This window comes from Mercenaria mercenaria, chromosome 14 (assembly GCF_021730395.1).
Source record: "Mercenaria mercenaria strain notata chromosome 14, MADL_Memer_1, whole genome shotgun sequence".
NCBI lineage: Eukaryota > Metazoa > Mollusca > Bivalvia > Venerida > Veneridae > Mercenaria > Mercenaria mercenaria.
The window spans coordinates 39,218,349-39,237,511 of NC_069374.1; the positions used below are offsets into that span (position 1 = coordinate 39,218,349).

The 19,163-nt window shown below is 36.1% G+C and overlaps 2 protein-coding genes across 13 annotated transcripts in view; one reads left to right on the plus strand and one right to left on the minus strand.

Moving 5' to 3' along the window:
• Positions 1 to 17,101, minus strand: part of LOC123527417 (uncharacterized) — a 265,494-nt gene extending 248,393 nt beyond the window's left edge. For 7 of the 10 annotated variants that reach the window (XR_006681734.2, XM_045306853.2, XM_045306848.2 and 4 more), the window contains exons 1-2: positions 16,973 to 17,101; positions 5,908 to 6,031 (exon numbers count right to left, since the gene is read on the minus strand). Coding sequence is in view for 8 of the 10 variants with exons in the window: in XM_045306853.2 (XP_045162788.2) it covers positions 5,908 to 6,031; positions 16,973 to 16,988 (140 nt within the window). In the remaining 2 variants the exon portion in view is untranslated. Of the gene's footprint in view, positions 1 to 5,907; positions 6,046 to 14,851; positions 14,995 to 16,972 lie in introns of those variants that run through there. The other 3 variants (XM_045306850.2, XM_045306851.2, XM_045306854.2) reach the window with 3 other exon arrangements.
• The window catches only part of LOC123527419 (uncharacterized), a 176,033-nt gene continuing 173,843 nt past the window's right edge, over positions 16,974 to 19,163 (plus strand). The window contains exon 1 of one of the 3 annotated variants that reach the window (XM_045306860.2): positions 16,974 to 17,226. In XM_045306860.2, the coding sequence (XP_045162795.2) occupies positions 17,122 to 17,226 (105 nt within the window). In that variant the 5' untranslated portion in view covers positions 16,974 to 17,121. The remainder of the gene's footprint in view (positions 17,227 to 19,163) is intronic. The other 2 variants (XM_053523311.1, XM_045306859.2) reach the window with 2 other exon arrangements.

Here is a 19,163-nt window from a genome sequence, read left to right on the forward strand (position 1 = left end):
ATTCATTTTTCATAAGATAAAACAAAAAATGGGGCCTCTAAGGTTAAAAACTTTTTCCCCTTTTGATTTGACCGGTGACCTTTTTTTTTTGACCCCACCACCCAGTTTGATCTTGACCTATAGATCATCAAGATTAACCTTTTTACCAATTTTTCCTTAAGATAGGGGTCATAAAATTGACCCTAGAGTGAACTACTTTTTCCTTTTAATTTGACCTGGTGACCTATTTTTTTGACCCTACTGACCCAGATTCAAATTTGCCTAAAATCATCAGAGTAACTTTCTGACCAAAAAAACAATGAAGATATATTTTTTAAATTGGGCTCTATACGTTAACAAGTTTTTTTTTCCCTTTGATTTGACCTGTGACCTTGTTTTTTTGACCCCAATAAAACCCAAAAACAAACTCATCCAAGAAAAAAATTTTGAGGGGGGGAACATTTTGACCAAGTTTCATTAAAAAGGGCCAAAATTGCAACTTCTAGAGTGGTTTTTAAAGACCCTTTTTTTTCTATTTTAAACCCGGTGACCTAGTTTTGACCCCAGATGACCCAAAATCAAAAATCACCAATTTTTTTTTGAAAGGTAACATTTTTGACCAAGTTTTTTTATTAAGAATTGGGCCAAAAAATTTTACCTCTAAATGGTTTTAACAAGCTTTTCCTTTGACTTTTACCGGGGGACCTAGTTTTTGAAAACCCAATAACCCAATAAATCAAATTTATCCAAGATTTTTTTTTGAGGGGAACATTTACCAAGTTTTTTTTATAAAATTGGGCAAAAATTTTGACCCTAAGTTTAACAGTCCAATTTTTTTTTGAGACGACGGGACCCCACGGACACAGGGGGGATCACAAAAAAACCACCTTGAGCACTTTTTGCTAGGTGAGCTAAAAAGTTTTAAATAAATTTTTTTTAAAAACAAAAAGGGAAGTTAAAAACTTTATAAAAAAAAGCACTGCCTTGCAATGCAAACCTTTTCTGATTTTTTTTGTCTCGTATAATAGAAATATTGTCATACCCAATTTTTCTAATCCAAAAGGGGCATAATTCTTGCAAAAAACAATGTGAGTTAGGTATTTACTGTGCAGGGTCCCTTTTTTTAAAGGCGAAATAACTGCTCCAAGTTTTTTAAAAACAAACTTTTTACCGTTTAAGGGGAAAAATTTTTCCTAAAAGCAAAACTTAAAACAAGAAATCTAAAATTTTCTAATCCCCAAAAGGGCCATAATCTTCAAAAAGGGGAGGGTGGAGTTTTTTGTTTTTTTTTGCTGTTCAAGTCACTTTTGATGGGAAAAAAAGGTTTTTAATTTTTAAATGATACTTTTTTATACTTAAATCCCCTATTATTCGCGGTTTTTTAATTTTCGCTATTTTTTTTTTTCGAACCCGGGGGATCACAATTTTTTAAATCCCGGGAAGTTTCCCCCTTTTATAACATACAGACATATCCGAAAAAAAAAGTCCAAAATACGGGCAAGTTTTTAGCAATGAATACTACCCCCCTGTAACGGGGGTTTATTGAATGAAATCACTACATTTCATGTAGAATATACTGCTTTTAAAAAGAATTTTGCTAAGGGGTAAAGGTTTTTGGGTTTACATCAGAAGGCAGGGGGTATATTAAATTATAAAATAACATGAAAACGTTTTTTTTTAAAAAAGGTTTTTTGGAAAGCATTTCCCCCCGATTTCCCCTTTGTATGTGTCAAACAAGCAAGCGCGTGGTTGCCTGAGGGGATGACCATATCATCCTTTGTCCCCTTCTCAACAACCTAATTTTTACACAATTTGTTTTTAAAACAAAGGAAATTTGGGGGACAATTTTTTCACAAACCCCCTTTTTTAAAATTCTTTTACTTTCTTTTTTTTGAAATAATTAACAAACTTTAACATATTATCAGCTATTAAAAAGTAATAAGAATAATCACCCTAAAAATTTAAAAAAAAGGGTTAAAAGGGGGGAAAAGGGGGAAAAAATAAAAAAAAAAAAAGGAAAGAAAAGGTTTTGGGGTAAATTGGAGGCGGAAAAGGGCTTAAGTAACCATTTGGCGGGTTTTCCTTTAAGGCCCCTTTGGAATTTAAATTTTTTTTGAACCCTTTTTAAAATTTTTTTGGGGTTTTCCTAAATCCCCTTGGTTTTTCGGGTTCTTTTTTTAAAAATCGCAAAAAAAGCCCCACCGTAATTTAAAAAAAATTTTACCCGATTTTTTTTGGGAAAAAAATTGATTTAAACAATTTTAAAAAAATTTTAAAAAAAATAAAATTTTTCAAAAATTCCCAGGCCCAAAAAGGGGGGGCCCAAAAATTTGAAAAAAAACCAAAAGGAAAAAGGGGTTTTAAATGTTTTTTTGGGCCTGAAAAAAGGGGGGTTAGTTTTTTAAAATTGATTTGGGGTAACAATTTAAAATTAAAGCAATACTTTAAAGTTTTGGAAAAAAAAGGATTTAAAAAAAACTTTTAACAAGGTGCCAAAGAAAAACCGCCGAAATGAGAAAAACCTCATTTTTTTTCCAAAAAAAGTGAGCTAAAAAAAAAAACAAAAACCCCCAAAAAAAATTTTCCAAAAAGTTTTTTCCTTAATTTTTTGACCAATAAACCCTTTATTAACCCCCCTTTAAGGTGGTAAAAATTTTTAAAGAAAAAAAATCCCCCCCTTCTGAAAAAGAAAGGGGACAAAAAATTCTTTTAATAATTTACCACCAGGGGCCCCCTTCCTTAAAATCTTTCTTTTGTACCCAAATTCTCTATTGATTTTAAAATTTTAAAAAAATTTTATGAGAAAAAAGCCCGGGCGCCCTTTTTAATTTTCCCTGACCTCCCTTTAAACCTTTTCCTAATATACCCCCAAGTTTCAAAGAAAACTTTAAAATTTTTAAGGAAAAATTGACCTAAACATAAAACAACCAAGAAATCGATTTACTAATCCAAAGGGCCATAAATCTTGCAAAAAGCAGGATGGAGTTATGTTTCTTGCTGTACAGGGTCAGCTTATGATGGTGAACAAGTGTTGCAAGTTTTAAAGCAACAGCTTTGATAGTTTAGGATAAAAGCTGACCTAAACATAAAACTTAACCAAGAAAACTGATTTTCTAAGTCCAAAAGGGGCAATAATTCTTGCAAAAAGCAAGATGGAGTTATCTTTCTTGATGTACAGGGTCTGCTTATGATGGTGAACAAGTATTCCAAGTTTCAAAGCAATAGCTTTGATAGTTTAGGAGAAAAGTTGACCTAAACATAAAACTTAACCAAGAAATCTGATATTTTCTAAGTCCAAAAGGGGCCATAAATCTTGCAAAAAGCAAGATGGAGTTATGTTTCTTGCTATACAGGGTCAGCTTATGATGGTGAACAAGTATTCCAAGTTTCAAAGCAATAGCTTTGATAGTTTAGGAGAAAAGCTGACCTAAACATAAAACTTAACCAGGCAACGCCGACGCAGACGCCGACGCCGACGCCGACAACCGCTCAAGTGATGACAATAACTCATCATTTTTTTAAAAAAAATCAGATGAGCTAAAAAAGAGAGAGTGTAAAAAAACTTTAACCAAGGTGGGGACGTGGAAAGACGCCGGAATGAGTAGGATAGCTCTCCATATACTTCGTATTGTCGAGCTAAAAAGGTAACAACATAACCCATATGATTTCAGTGTTTTCTTCTTTAGACAGAAAAGCCCATATATAGCTATCCATAAGATGGATATCGGTTAAAGAGAAAATACATTTCTGATGTTAGAAAGAGGATCAATAAAATTTACTGGAATAAATTATACTCTTAACCATGGTCCATTCTTTTTCAAAATCTTTCTTTTTGTTACAATATCTCTATTGAGTTTATTAGTTTAATGGAGAAACAAGAGCACCATGAAGGCCCTGTATCATTCACCTGACCTACTGACCTAAAGATCATCAAGATTAACATTCTGACCAAGTTTCATTAAGATATGGTCATAAATGTGGCCTCTAAAGTGTTAACTAGCTTTTCCTTTGATTTGACCCGGTGACCTAGTTTTTGACTCCACATGACCCAGATTCGAACTTGACCTAAAGATCATCAAGATTAACATTCTAAGTTTCATGAAGATACAGTCATAAATGTGGCCTCTAGAGTGTTAACAAGCTTTTCCTTTGATTTGACCCGGTGACTTAGTTTTTGATCCCACATGACCCAGATTTGAACACGACCTAAAGATCATCAAGATTAACATTCTGACCAAGTTTCATGAAGATACAGTCATAAATGTGGCCTCTAGAGTGTTATCAAGCTTTTCCTTTGATTTGACCTGGTGACCTAGTTTTTTTACCCTACCTGACCCAGATTTGAAAGTGACCTATAGATCATCAAGATTAACATTCTGACCCGGTTTCATTAAGATTTGATCATAAATGTGGCCTCTTCAGTGAAAACTAGCTTTTCCTTTGATTTGACCTGGTGACCTAGTTTTTTACCCTACATGACCCAGATTCAAACTGGACCTTGAGATCATCAAGATTAACATTTTTACCAGGTTTCATGAAGATACAGTCTTAAATGTGGCCTCTAGTGTTAACAAGATTAACCTTTGATTTGACCTGGTGACCCAGTATCGAACTCGTCCAAGATTTTATTAAGGGTAACATTCTGACCAATTTTTATTAAAATTTGGCCAAAACTGTGACCTCTAGAGTGTTAACAAGCTTTTCCTTTGATTTGACCTGGTGACATAGTTTTTAACCTCAGATGACCCAATATCGAACTTGTCCAAGATTTTACTGAGGGTAACATTCTCATCAAGTTTCATTAAGATTGGACCAAAATTGTGACCTCTAGAGTGTTAACAAGCTTTTCCTTTGATCTGACCTGGTGACCTAGTTTATGAACCCAGATGACCCAATAGCGAACTCGTCCAAGATTTTATTGAGGGTAACATTCTGACCAAGTTTCATCAAGACTGGTCCAAAATTGTGACCTCTAGAGTGTTAACAAGCTTTTCCTTTGATTTGACCTGGTGACCTAGTTTTTGATCAAAAATAAAGCTGCTATTGTGCAGACAAGGTCAAAATAGCTAATTATAGCCCTTTCAGGGGCCATAACTCTGGAACCCATAAAGGGACCTGGCCAGTTCAAGAAAGGAACCAAGATCTTATGGTGATACAAGTTGTGTGCAAGTTTGGTTAAAATAAAATCATAAATGAAACCACTATCGTGCAGACACGAAATTGTTGACGCATGCACGCACGGACGGACTGACGACGGACGACGGATGATCACAAAAGCTCACCTTGTCACTATGTGACAGGTGAGCTAAAAAGTTATAATATAAGTTATTTATAGTAACAACAAAGAAAAGTTAATCCTGAAAAAAAGGTTCACTATAATATTAGTCTGCAGAAAACTCTTTAATGGGTAGAGATAGGTCAAAATACACCTAAAAATTGGATGAACATGCATGTTGAAAAGTGGTCTCGATTTATAGGTGAGGGGCCAGCAGTGTCTACCATGCAATCCCCACAAACTTCCCAACCCAACCCCCTACCCTAGACCAATAAACACCCGTTTTGGAAAAATGGATGAATTATGTGACTGCACGTCTGTCAGTCCATCAGTCCTATTTCTTGTCTGGAGCATAACTCGACCATTCAAGGTATTGACTTAAAACTTGGAATATAGGTAGCTGGCGATGACACGATGTTCAAAGGGTATGAACTTGTCCATTCGTCAAAGGTTAAGGTCACATATTGAATTCAACTTTGTCCTTCATATTTTGTATCCAGAGCTTCAAAACTATTTTCGTTATTGACTTTAAACTTGGAATATAGGTGGGTGGTGATGAGGTGAGGGAAAGGGAGGGGGCACAAAAAAAAAAGAGAACTACCTTATGTTATTCCTAACAATATACAGGTTTTACACAATAAGTAACATAATACCTATAAACAGTCTGATCTTCTGTTCCAACATTCTCTTTCTGCACCATCTTAAGCGCTGTAGACAATTCTTGTGTTATACCAATCTTTACCTCATTCTCCCGAGCAACTTCTACTTCTACAGTTCCTGTAAAAGCAAAACTGAGGTTTGTTACAATTTGAGGAGAACAAGTGTAAGCTGTACTCCTCATAAAACAAGTGAATGAAGTATTGCCATACAAAGTCCCCTACTGGAAGGCACCTAATTTTCTCTACTGTTATTTATAGTAACAACAAAGGGAAGCTAATCCTAAAAAGTAATATATATATATATATATTTTTTTTTTTACTATACCGCAGAAGTGGGCAGATATATGTTTAATCTTTAGATTCATTCCGTAGAGACCTTAAAAGTGGGCAGATATACCCGTAAAAGTGGGCAGACTAATGGTACTGGAATTGAAAAGAATCTGCCCAGATTTACGGAAGGGAATATATATATATAATATATATATATATATATAAGTCTACATAAACTTTTTACCAGGTAGAGATAGGTCTACATGCTGTACCACAGAAAAGTGGTCTCGATTTTTCCCTAAGGCCAGTAATAAAAAAGTTACAATATATGCTATTCATAGTAATAACAAAGGGAAGTAATTCTAAAAACAAGGGTGCCTCATGGTGGTGAACATTTGTGAGAAGTTACATCAAAATTCCTCCATGTCTGAAGACAAAATGCTCCAAACAAAGTCATTCTTGTATCTGACCTTTGGCCTCTGTGACCCTGACCTTATACCTAGGGACCTGGTTCTTGCGTATAGCACTCTATCTCATGGTGGTGAATATTTGTGCCAATTAATATTAAAATCCCTTGAAAGCTTGTTGAGTTACAGACTAGACAGGAAAAAAGCCCATTTGGCCTTTCACTTCCAAGTGTGACCTTGACTTTTCAGCTAAGGGCCCGGGTTTTGCGCATGACACACTCTCTCATCCAGGGGAGTATTTGTGCCAACTGATATTTAAATCCTGTTTTGCACGACAAAGTTATAAACCGGACAGGAAAAAATTCCTATTGACCTTTGATCTCCAAGTGTGACCTTGACCTTTAAGCTAGGGTTCTGGGTGTTGCGTATGACAAGTCATCTCACCATTGGGAACATTTATGCTAAGTGATATTGTAATCCCTTGATGGATGATAGAGTTATGGATCAGACAGGAAAAAAAACTTGTTGACCTTTGACTGTCAACTGTAACCTTGACCTTTAAGCAAGATGTCCAGGTTTTGCACATGACAAATTGTCTCATCATGGGGAATATTTGTGCCAAGTAATATTCAAATCCATTAATGAATGACAGAGTAATGGACCGGACACGAAATAGACCCTGTTCATGCCATGTAAACATTTGACTGCCAAGTGTGACCTTGACCTTTGAGCTAGGGGTCTGAAAGTTGTGCATGACATATTGTCTTATTATGAGGTACATTAATTTTGTGCCAAGTAATATTAAAATCCCTTTATGGATGGCAAAGTTATCCGGACAGGAAAAAAGCCCTGTTGACTTTTGACCTCCAATTGTAAACCTAGACCTTTGGTTTTTGCGCATAACATGTGGTCTCATCATGGGAAACATTTGTGCCAAGTAACATTTTTTTTTAAATCCCTTCATGAATGACAGAGTTATGGACCAGACACAAAATTGCGGACGGACGGACGGAAAAGCAAATTCCTATAGTCCCCGAAACTGGTTTTCAACCAGTAGGGGACTAATAAACAAATGTAAACAAATGTATTTGTAAACATGGACGGTTCCAAACTGAAGGGGATCCATGCTAAAAAATAATGACAAAATACAATACATATCGCATATCCATAGCCCGGACCAACCTATAAACCGGGCCAGTCTATTCTATAAGTACAACAACACTGTTGACCCATTTTAATGAGTACTTTTATTCAGTTAATATTGCATCAAACTGGCATTGAGAAAGCCAGGGATTGAGTCCCACTCTGGCTAAGAGAGCCTGGGTTTGAGCACCAGTCAGGCAACCTGTCAGGCTGAGAGAGCTTGGGTTTGAGCAACAGTAAGGCTAGATATCCTGGTTTTAAAGCCCTATCTGGCTGAATGGGACTGGGTTTGAGCTCCAGACAGGCTGAGATAGTTCAGTTTGAACCCCAGTCTGGCATAGAGAGCCTTTGTTTGAGTTCCAGTAAGGACGAGATAGCCTTGGTTTCAGCACCCGTCAGACCGAGATAGCTCTGTTTGAACATCAGGCTGGCTGAAAGAGCCTGTGTTTGAGCTATACTAGTAGTTAGGATGAGATAGCTCAGTTTTAACCTCAACCTCGTGAGAGAGCCTGGGTTTGAGCACCAGTAAGGCTGAGAGAGCCTGGATTTGAGCATCAGGCTGGCTGAGAGAACCTGGTTTAGCATCAGTCAGGCTGAGATAGCTCAGTTTAAACCCAAGTCTGGCTGAGAGAGTTGAGCATCAGTAAGATTGAGAAAGCTCTGTTTTAACCCAAGTCTGGCTGAAAGAGTTGAGCATCAGTCAGGCTCAGTTTAAACCCAAGTCTGGCATCAGTCAGGCTGAGATAGCTCAGTTTAAACCCAAATCTGGCTGAGAGTTGAGCATCAGTCAGGGTGAGACAGCTCAGTTTGAACTACAAGCTGGCTGAGAGAGCCTGGGTTTGAGCATCAGTCAGGCTGAGATAGCTCAGTTTGAACTACAAGCTGGCTGAGAGAGCCTGGGTTTGAGCATCAGTCAGGCTGAGATAGCTCAGTTTGAACTACAAGCTGGCTGAGAGAGACTGGGTTTGAGCATAAGTCAAGCTGAGATAGCTCAGTTTGAACTACAAGCTGGCAGAGAGAGCCTGGGTTTGAGCATCAGTCAGGCTGAGATAGCTCAGTTTGAACTACAAGCTGGCTGAGAGAGCCTGGGTTTGAGCATCAGTCAGGCTAAGATAGCTCAGTTTGAACTACAAGCTGGCTGAGAGAGCCTGGGTTTGAGAATCAGTCAAGCTGAGATAGACAGGATTGAACCCCAGTCTGGCTGAGCTAGCCTGGGTCTGTGCCCTAGTCTGCATATTTCTCACTATGTCAACATGGGCACATGACGGTATCAAACTTCTGCATTAATAGGAACTTTCAATATCACTTTTTGTGTATTGGGAAAATTTCTTAGAGTGCTTTAGGACATATAGTATAGGATAAATTGATAGCAGCCGCATCCACCATATTTTGGTTAGATTTGAATACCAGATGAGAGTCTTATATGTATGTGTATGAATGACAAAGCAATCAATTGTGTTTTTTTTTAACATAAAATTTACTGATCAAGTTTTATAGGGTGTCAGTCATGTCCTAGATTTTGACATGTAACAAGTTTTCAGGTTTTTTGTGCAGTGTCCACAGCTTATTACATTTTTCCTGCTACATGTATTTGGTTTATTAATTTAATATATGACTTATTCAACTACCGTATTACAAAGGAAGATTTCTTTAGTTTCTTAAGAGAGATTACGAAGCCATTCAATAAAATAATAAACTGAAATTTTAGCCCCCATTCAAATACATGGTACTTTCACATTGGTAAACAGTGTATAATTTCCAATCTGCACACTTTTATGTTTAAAAATCATACAGTATTTATAAATACTATCTATGCATACAAGAATTTTTTTTGTGTGGACACATTTGTTTGAAATACTGAATCATGGGTCTGAAAAAGTTATCCTTCTGAGGTTATTGCTACATTAACTGTTCGCGGCAAACTATAATATTTCCGTAAGGGATATGGAAATAATGTATAATTATTTTGTTTACGGTAACAACAGTGTTCATAACTCGCACCCCGGGTGTCTAGTTCATCAATTATAATCATGGATAAGAGCGTTCAGTTATAGCTGTACCCTGTCTATATTTTAAAGAATTTCTATCTTATTTAGTTGAAATGACAATATGATTATGGCATTTTCATAGATTATGCCATTGTATCCATCGCCATGAGGTTATCCTTGCCTTTTGTTAATGCAAGCTATGGAGTCACTGTATCATGACAATATTTTTCATGTCTTTGGTATGTCGCGGCCAAGGATCGAACACAAGACCTCCCGCACTTGAATTACTGTAATCACAATGTTTTTGTTGTTATCAAGACCTCCCTTCTGGAAGAACCGTCATAGACGTGGTTAATAATAATCTGACCACCCAATATCTATCTACTTGGCAATACCACCACCAAGCTTATTTACACACGATGCTATTTACATCACATATATACAGTCAACTCGCCAATAGAGAATCACTGCCAATAGCAGGTCACTTGAAAATAAAATGTGAATCTCTCTTATACATATTAGAGTATACAATGTTTAAGTATCCAGTTATATAAACTTATCATTTGGAAATTATTAGACAAAAGAAGATGGATCTAATCTAATGAGTTTGAGTTCCATTAGTAGATAACTCTTGCAACCATGTTTCCTGACTTGGATTTTAGCACTCTTGGATTCTTCGAAGTAGGATATTTTTGAGCATACCTCACAGTTTCTTAGATAAAACCACACAAATTTGGTACCATTTTGAAGAGTGAAACACACACTTTCATAGGAGTAATATGATTATGAATTTTAGATTGACTTTGACGAAAAAAAGTGCCATCAAGCAGAGGCAGCCATTTAGCCAATAAAGAATCACCTATATCAGGGATAATCAAAAGATTTATTCTGCTTAAAAATACAAATCAATGGTTGATTTGATGTAATAATGGTTTGAACTGGCAAATTTAGATAAATGAATAAGGTTCTGTGCATCAATATTTTGATTTTAGTTTTAGATATAGTTGGTGCTAATTATGCTTAGAAATACAACTGTGAAAACTAGCGCTCTATTCCTTTTACCTAGTATCTCCTGTTTGAAATGTAAACATACTGATTCTCATTATATTCTGCCTTGAAATGTATATTTCCAATACCACAGTCATGTTTTGTTAGAAAAAAGACCATATTAAATGGACAGAAAATATGATAAACTAGGTGACCCCCTATTGGCAAAAGTGACCCCCTATTGGTGAATCGGACAGGTTTAAATATTTCATCATAACTTCAGATATAATAGATTCAAATAAATCAAACATTTAAATGAATGTGAGCAATAGTTTTAAGTGTTAGTAAGTTTAGATATCATGAAAGTCTAAACATTCTTCGCCACATGCTAAAAGTGTTGATAGTGACCCGCTATTGGCGAGTTATCTGTATGTTTATCAGTTCAAATAGCCTATTCTGCTCATTAATTCTTTTTTACTTAACAATTATTTGTTAACAGGACCCCTAGCTTTTCTACCAGATTTCCTATTTGTATTGGGCAAGGATTTAAATCTAGCACAATGTATATTATGAATGTACCTTCTACACAGGAACTCAAGTTCTTGCATTGTTTACAAGACCAGAAGATATAAAATTAGTACAGTCTAACATAAGTTTTATCTTCAACTTGTCTGAAAGTTTGTAAAATACAATATCAAAGTTTCAGCTGTACAGAGATTCTGTTTTGACATCGTGCAGATTTGACAGGTATGCGCAGGAGCGGGTGCGGTTTTCCCGGTGTAAACTGACAGTTCATACACTTCAGCGATTTGTGTGTTGCAGCTGTTCTTGAAATCAATTTACCATAGACGCTGGACGCTTTTATTGACTTTTCAATACTTTGGGTTTGAACTGAGATAACAATAGATCTTCAGCTTCAGGCAACTCTTATTTCCACAGGATTTTCTTTACTTGTACAAACCAACTGTTACTATTAGAGGATTTAACTAATATTTGCCTCTTAGCCAAACGATTTTCAACAGCATTTTCTTGTTGGAGACATACATTATAGAACATAGTCAAAATTTTCTTATCTAGTATCTATCACAGCCTCATGCACATATGGTAGGAAGCCGAGCGGCATCACTGGTTGTAACTGGAAGTGAAAGAATCTGCTTCAGTTAACAGCAACTATTTCAAGTCCATAGTAGAGTATGGGAAGGGCCAGCCCGCTAATGTTGTTAAAACTTGTGGCCCAACCCTTTTGCATTTATATGTAATCTGTATATCCATGCATAAATTTATAATATTCTTACATTTAGTTCGTTTTTTTTTTTTGTATGCATGTCTTGTAAATTTGTATTGTATTTGTATGGGAAAGCAACAAGAGGGCCATGATGGCTCTATATCGCTCACCTGAGTACCATTGCTTTAACCAAAAACAAAATAAAACATTCTTACAAGGTACAGATATGTCAAAATACACCTAAAAATTAGAGGTACCATCCATGTTGTACCACAGAAAAGTGGTCTCGGTTTTCCCCTACGGCCAATAATAAAAAAGTTACTAAATAAGCTATTTATAGTAACATAAAAGGGAAGTAATTAAAAACAAGAGCTGTCACTAATGGTGACAAATGCCCCCGCAGCACCTTGACCTTTGACTTGGTGACCTTGACTTTTGAACTGGTGACCCCAAAGTCAGTAGGGGTCGTTTACTCAATAAGTACTATCAGCATGTGAAGTTTGAAGGTCCTGGGTGAAGTGGTTCGCGAGTAAAGTGCTATCATGCAAAAAGTTAACGTTGGCCCCTGTGACCGTGACCTTTGACCTGGTGAACCCAAAGTCAGTAGGGGTGGTGTACTCAGTAAGTACTATCAGCATGTGAAGTTTGAAGGTCCTGGGTGAAGTGGTTCGCGAGTAAAGTGCTTTCATGCAAAAAGTTAACGTTGGCCCCTGTGACCTTGACCTTTGACCTGGTGACCCCAAGGTCAGTAGGAGTGGTGTACTCAATAAGTACTATCAGCAAGTGAAGTTTGAAGGTCCTGGGTGAAGTGGTTCGCGAGTAAAGTGCCTTCATGCAAAAAGTTAATGTTGGCCCCTGTGACCTTGACCTTTGACCTGGTGACCCAAAAGTCAGTAGGGGTGGTGTACTAAATAAGTACTATCAGCATGTTAAGTTTGAAGGTCCTGGGTGCAGTAGTTCGCGAGTAAAGTGCTTTCATGCAAAAAGTTAACATGGGCCCCTGTGACCTTGACCTTTGACCTGGTGACCCCAAGGTCAGTAGGAGTGGTGTACTCAATAAGTACTATCAGCATGTGAAGTTTGAAGGTCCTGGGTGCAGTGTTTCTCGAGTAAAGTGCCTTCATGCAAAAAATTAACTTTGACCCCTGTGACCTTGACCTTTGACCTGGTGACCCCAAAGTCAGTAGGGGTGGTGTACTCAATAAGTACTATCAGCATGTGAAGTTTGAATGTCCTGGGTGCAGTGGTTCGCGAGTTAAGTGCCTTCATGCAAAAAGTTAACGTTGTGACGAACAAACGAACTAACTAACGAACGAACGGACGGACAGTTGAAAACTAATATGCCTCCCTTCAGGGGCATAAAAAATATTGTAAGCGAACAAAAGAAGGATCTGCCAAATAAAAACAAGAGCACTGCAATGCAACGCAAATGCAGAGCAATATTCACACAAAACAAAGTCATATGACCTTTGACCCCTAAGTGTGACCTTGACATTGAAGTGAGCCATCCGAAACATGCGCTCTGCACGTCGTATCAATGAGGTGAACATTTGCGTCAGGTTTCTCTGAAATCCATCAAGGGGTTCAAGAGTTACAAAGCAGAAGGGAAATGGCTTACCAACACACACTGACACAGACTGACAGACACCGAGGCGATAACATAATACGACCCTGCGGGCGTATAAAAAGGAATTGAGATCTTATGGTGATACAAGTTGTGTGCAAGTTTGGTTAAATTAAATCATAAATGAAGCTGCTATTGTGCAGACAAGGTCAAAATAGCTAATTTTGGCCCTTTCAGGGGCCATAACTCTGGAACCTATAATGGGATCTGACCAGTTCAAGAAAGGAACCAAGATCTTATGGTGATACAAGTTGGGTGCAAGTTTGGTTAAAATCAAATCATAAATGAAACCAATATCGTGCAGACAAGAAATTGTTGACGGACTGATGACGGGTGATCACAAAAGCTCATCTTGTCACTATGTGACAGGTGAGCTAATAAAATATGATTAAACTAAGTATGGGCCTCACATATTGACTAACTTAAAGTACCTGGAGCAAAGACTCTGGATCAGTGCAGTCTAAATGCAAATAGGCTATACAATGATGAATCAGGCGTCCCGGGGTTCATGTTATGAGCCTGCTACTTTAGGATACACCTATATTCACGCTCAATTTATTGCTAAATATGGAAAAAAAGCAATAAAAACAGTTAACGTTGTGGCTAGAGAACCGCAGAATCGGTTCCCTAGACAGTGAACTTATTTGTTCAGAACCGGTTCTCTAGCCAAAGTACCATGCATTGGCTTAGGGAACTGGAATTTTATTTCTATGCAAAAAGCTGCCAATAATTCACTTTGTTTCTTTTGGTAAGTTTCATAAATCTGGAAAGTAGATCCCTCGGAAGCACCGAGAACAAGGCAAACAGTGAAAATTGCAGACTCGGTTTGATTGAGTCTGTTCATGAGCAGTAAAGGAAAATGCAACACTGTCCACGCCCTCTAGCTCCACTTAAGCAGTATTCAATCTTCAAAATCTTCAAATCTAAATGAGTTGAAATCAATGATCCCAAAGAACTAGAAAATATAACAACACTGAAATGAAGTCGGGGCAACTTTTTACAGCAGCCACACAGCACTTAAAACCCTCTGTTGTGAAGTAAATAAAATCTGGAAAGTAGATCCCTCGGAAGCACTGAGAACAAGGCAAACAGTGAAAATTGCAGACTCGGTTTGATTTAATCTGTTTATGAGCAGTAATGGAAAATGCAACACTACCCACGCCTTCTGGCACTGGCTTAAGCAGTATTCAATCTTCAAAATCATCAAATCTAAATGAGTTGAAATCAATGATCCAGAAGGACCAGAAAATATTAACACTCAAATGAAGTCGAGGCGACTTTTTGGAATATTTACAGATTTAAATTTCATGTTAGGTTTCATCATGTAACATAACTAATATTTTTGCAGATTGTCCTCGACCTCCCAGTTATGACTGGTGGTAGGCAGTGGAAGTTCCGTATTCCTAGACAACCCTATGAGGATAGGCTAGGAGGAAGGAAGTATTTAAGAGGCATCAAATATATGTAAGGACATGCATAAATGACGCTGTAAAGTAAATTTCACTTAACATAGCGATTTTTCATGCCTGTCGTATTATTTTGTGTTATCGATCGGCCATTTTACATCTATTAATGCTTCCTTAATATTAAGCTATATAGAAGAAAAGACCTACTAAAATACACTTGAACTCTTTATAAATGCGTATTTAACTGCCATTTAACATAGATCATATACACATAAAACATATCACAGGCAACCACATCTTTTTTGTTTTACGTGTCGACTATAACCATATCGTATGTTATTAAAGACTATTTGTGTTGGCTTGATGCATGTACATGCGCAGAACTGGAGAGTCTGCATTAATACCAACTTCCGTTGCTACTACGAACACAAGGCGTAAAAAAAAATTGTTTGTTTCCGGTATCCCGACCTACCCTAAATTTTTGGCCCGACCCTAAATGTTTTTATGGCCTTGGAGAATATTTTTTTCAACTTTTTGACAAAAAGTTGCAAAACTGCACTTTTCATGCTTTAAACATGGTCAGTGATGTTAGAAATCAACTTACTGATACTCTAAAGGCATAACCCCCCTACTTGTATTGATTTTTTGACATTTTGAAATTTCCGAAAAGTCTCCCTTTATAAAAAAGAATGGGTATGACTGAATAGCGAAATCTAACCAAATGAGCGAAATCTAGACATAAAATGTAAACTAAGGAATATTTTTAAAAATCAAAATTTTTAAAAATCCTTTTGAGCTTTTATTAGGAATATATTTCTATGTGTCCATGTCAAGTTTCAAGAAAAAATATTTATATTTAGCATGGTTTTGAAAAGAAAATCCTATGCAAGTGTTGATTTCGTCCTATTCTGCGCGGAAGCAAAACAGATCGTAAAATTAAAAGTTTGTATTATTTATTAAAATCATGTTGAGCCGTTATTGAGAATATAATTCCACATTTATATGTCGAAAAATAGTATTGTTTTGAAAAAAAAATCGTATACGGGTGTATCTTGATGCATTATTCCGATATTAAATCTAAGTTGGGTTTTCTAACCCAAACATGATGGCGGATCGATAACACGAAATCATATGGCAGGCATGAAAAATCACTATTTATAAGATAATATTTATTTAACGTTGGTTATAGCTGGGAAGAAGATAGAAATCATTGCTCCAGGTTATAGATAAAAGTTACAACATAAGCTTAAAGCTTGTATCCGACATAAACATATAAAACATATAAACAAACAAACTGTAAATAAAAGCATCATTAAGACATATTAAAATTAAGTTAGGTATTGCAATGACTTTTTTAGATAAAGACTTTTCATTTCAAAAATGTCATGCAGATGTGTTACCATATAAGTTGTTGTTATACAAAAAACTACAGCACTTTCAACTCTCGCCTCCTATATTTTGTAGGTCACTTTTTTTCATAGGATGGACTATTTTTTGACCTCCATGAAATATACCGCCATTACCGGTGAGAAACACCGATAAATAATTTCAAGAAAGTTAGATTATTTCAAGAAAATAAGACCCGGAAGTTACTGGTCCACGGACCAAATAACGGAATAATGCCAAGCTAAAGACACTTTCCACTTTAAAAGCTTTGTTGACAATAGGAGTCAAGGTGATTGAAATACCTAATTAAGTTCTTCAGATTAAAACCCGAGTATCAAACCTAAAAATTAAATTTGAGAGACATATATTACATCATAGTGATAGAGGTAAGCACATAAAAAGTGAAATACATGTAAGTAAATTTACAACATCATTTATGCATATCCTAACATATATTTGATGCCTCTTAAATACTTCCGTAATCCTAGCCTATCCTCATAGGGTTGTCTAGGAATAGGGAACTTCCGTAATCCTACTCCTAGAATCGGAGGCACCGTAATCGTAGCCACTGCCTTGGGGATAACCCCGTGGAAGTAAAAGATATAAAAATGAACCCTGTTTACCTTTTCTTCGAAACATCTTCGAGTTATACGCTCTCTTTTCAGGATACTATACAACTTTTACAACATCTGAAAGAAAGTTTACATGGGAGTTGTTTACATCCTGTAAAATTCAATTACTGTAGTCCAAGCTTCTATTGATAAAGATCAAGATGGATACGTCGTACTCGAACATAAGAAAATTAAGAAAAAAATTGAGACAAATCGAACATTTAGAAGAGATAGAACGTGTCCTTACAGATGAAGAAGTTTCAAAGGTATTGGCATCATTGTCATTGCTAAAGTTTTCACTAATAAGACGTCACAGATAAATTGTTAAATTGTACAGTATTCGGATAGGAAGTGTCTAGGGGTACGGATCCGTACCTCTAGAGTCTGAGTCTAGAGGTACGGATCCATACCTCTAGACAAGCCTGTTAGGGGTTTTCTATGGGTATCTCCTTTTTTAGAGATGTATGGTTATTTATATCTTAAATTATATTGAAAATGAAATTACACATAATACTTAACCAGAGTTCACTTAAAACTTGGATCTAAATGGTTTACAGATACCATAGCTATGATATGTCCCGTTTATTTACCGTCTCTTTCAAAACCTAAATAACCGAGGAAGTCCAAATGAATACACTGTTCTGTGCCAATTAGTTTGTTGTACAATATGTAGGTTTCTGGCAAACTGGACAGAAAATGAGCCATATATGTTAAATGAATTCTATTTGAATATCAGCAAAAAAAAAAATAATAAATAAATTAGGCATAATAATATGCACCTACTTATTTTGTTATTTAACAAAATGTAATGATAATTGGCACAGAACTGATTGTTTAATAATCAATTAACCAACATTAAGTAAAATATGCCTCTTTCTCGTAATTCCGAGCCTTCTCATTGATCCGAGCCTTTGGAAAATTTGCACTTGCAGCTATTTCCTGTTTCTAAATTTTATGTATGTTGTGGCAAATCATAAGACAATTAAACAAAAATAAAAAGAAAATAGTATTACTTGCATTAAAATAGAAATATACACAACAGAAAATTTTGGCACAAAATTTGCTTATCTAAAATCACTGGGGTAATATATAACCTTCTTACAGAAAACAGAAACCACATATTTTAAAACTTTTTTGTCCGCAAACACTATAATGTATCTGTTTTTAATTTTAAAAAAGAACTTTTTCAAAAAAAAGCCTTATTTTTTCAGAGCTAGTACTAATGATTGCAAGTCTCGGTTCAACGAGAAAGAATCTGGCTGTTTCAGAGGGTTAGGGTCATCATGTGAAAGCCTGGATTATTCATTTACGACAATCTTTAGAATTTTTCTTCGTGGGGATTTTTTAAGTTTAGATGTTGGAGTATCAAACTATAGCAAAAACACTTTTGAAACTTAAAGCTGTTACTGACCAGCACTGAAATACCGGTTAAGGGGCTCGGAATAACGAGAAAAGGGCATAAACTGTTTGTGAAAACATCCCTTGTATCTCGTAATGGCTACCAAATGTGTGGAAAACATAAATACACTAAGGTTAATTATCATTAAAAAAAAAATTTTCCACGATCCGTTCCTCTAGACAATCCTGTTAGAGGTTTTCTAGGGGTACGGTTTTTCTAGAGATTTAGGGTCATTTACATTTCAAATTTTGTTGAAAATGAAATAAGAACACTGCATCAGAATTCACCTAAAACTTGTATCTAAATGGTTTAGCACAGATAACAACATTCATCCTATTTGTTACATTTTCTTTTGGAACGTAAAATAACCGAGGAACACCAAATAAATCACGAGGATTCGAACTGGCAGAAAAAAGATATCAAAGATTAAACAAAATAATGTTAAATATTTTTGTAGAGGCCACATTTATGACTGTATCTTCATGAAGCTTGGTCAGAATGTTAATCTTGATGATCTCAAGGTCCAGTTAGAATCAGGGTCATGTAGGATTAAAAAGTAGGTCACCAGGTCAAATCAAAGGAAAAGCTAGTTTTCACTGTAGTGTAGAGGCCACATTTATGAACATATATCTTAATGAAACTTGGTCAGAATGTTAATCTTGATGATCTATAGGTCACTTTCAAATCTGGGTCAGGTGGGGTCAAAAACTAGGTCACTAGGTCAAATAAAAGGAAAAGCTTGTTAATAGTCGAGAGGTCACAATTTTGGCCCAATCTTAATGAAACTTGGTCAGAATGTTACCC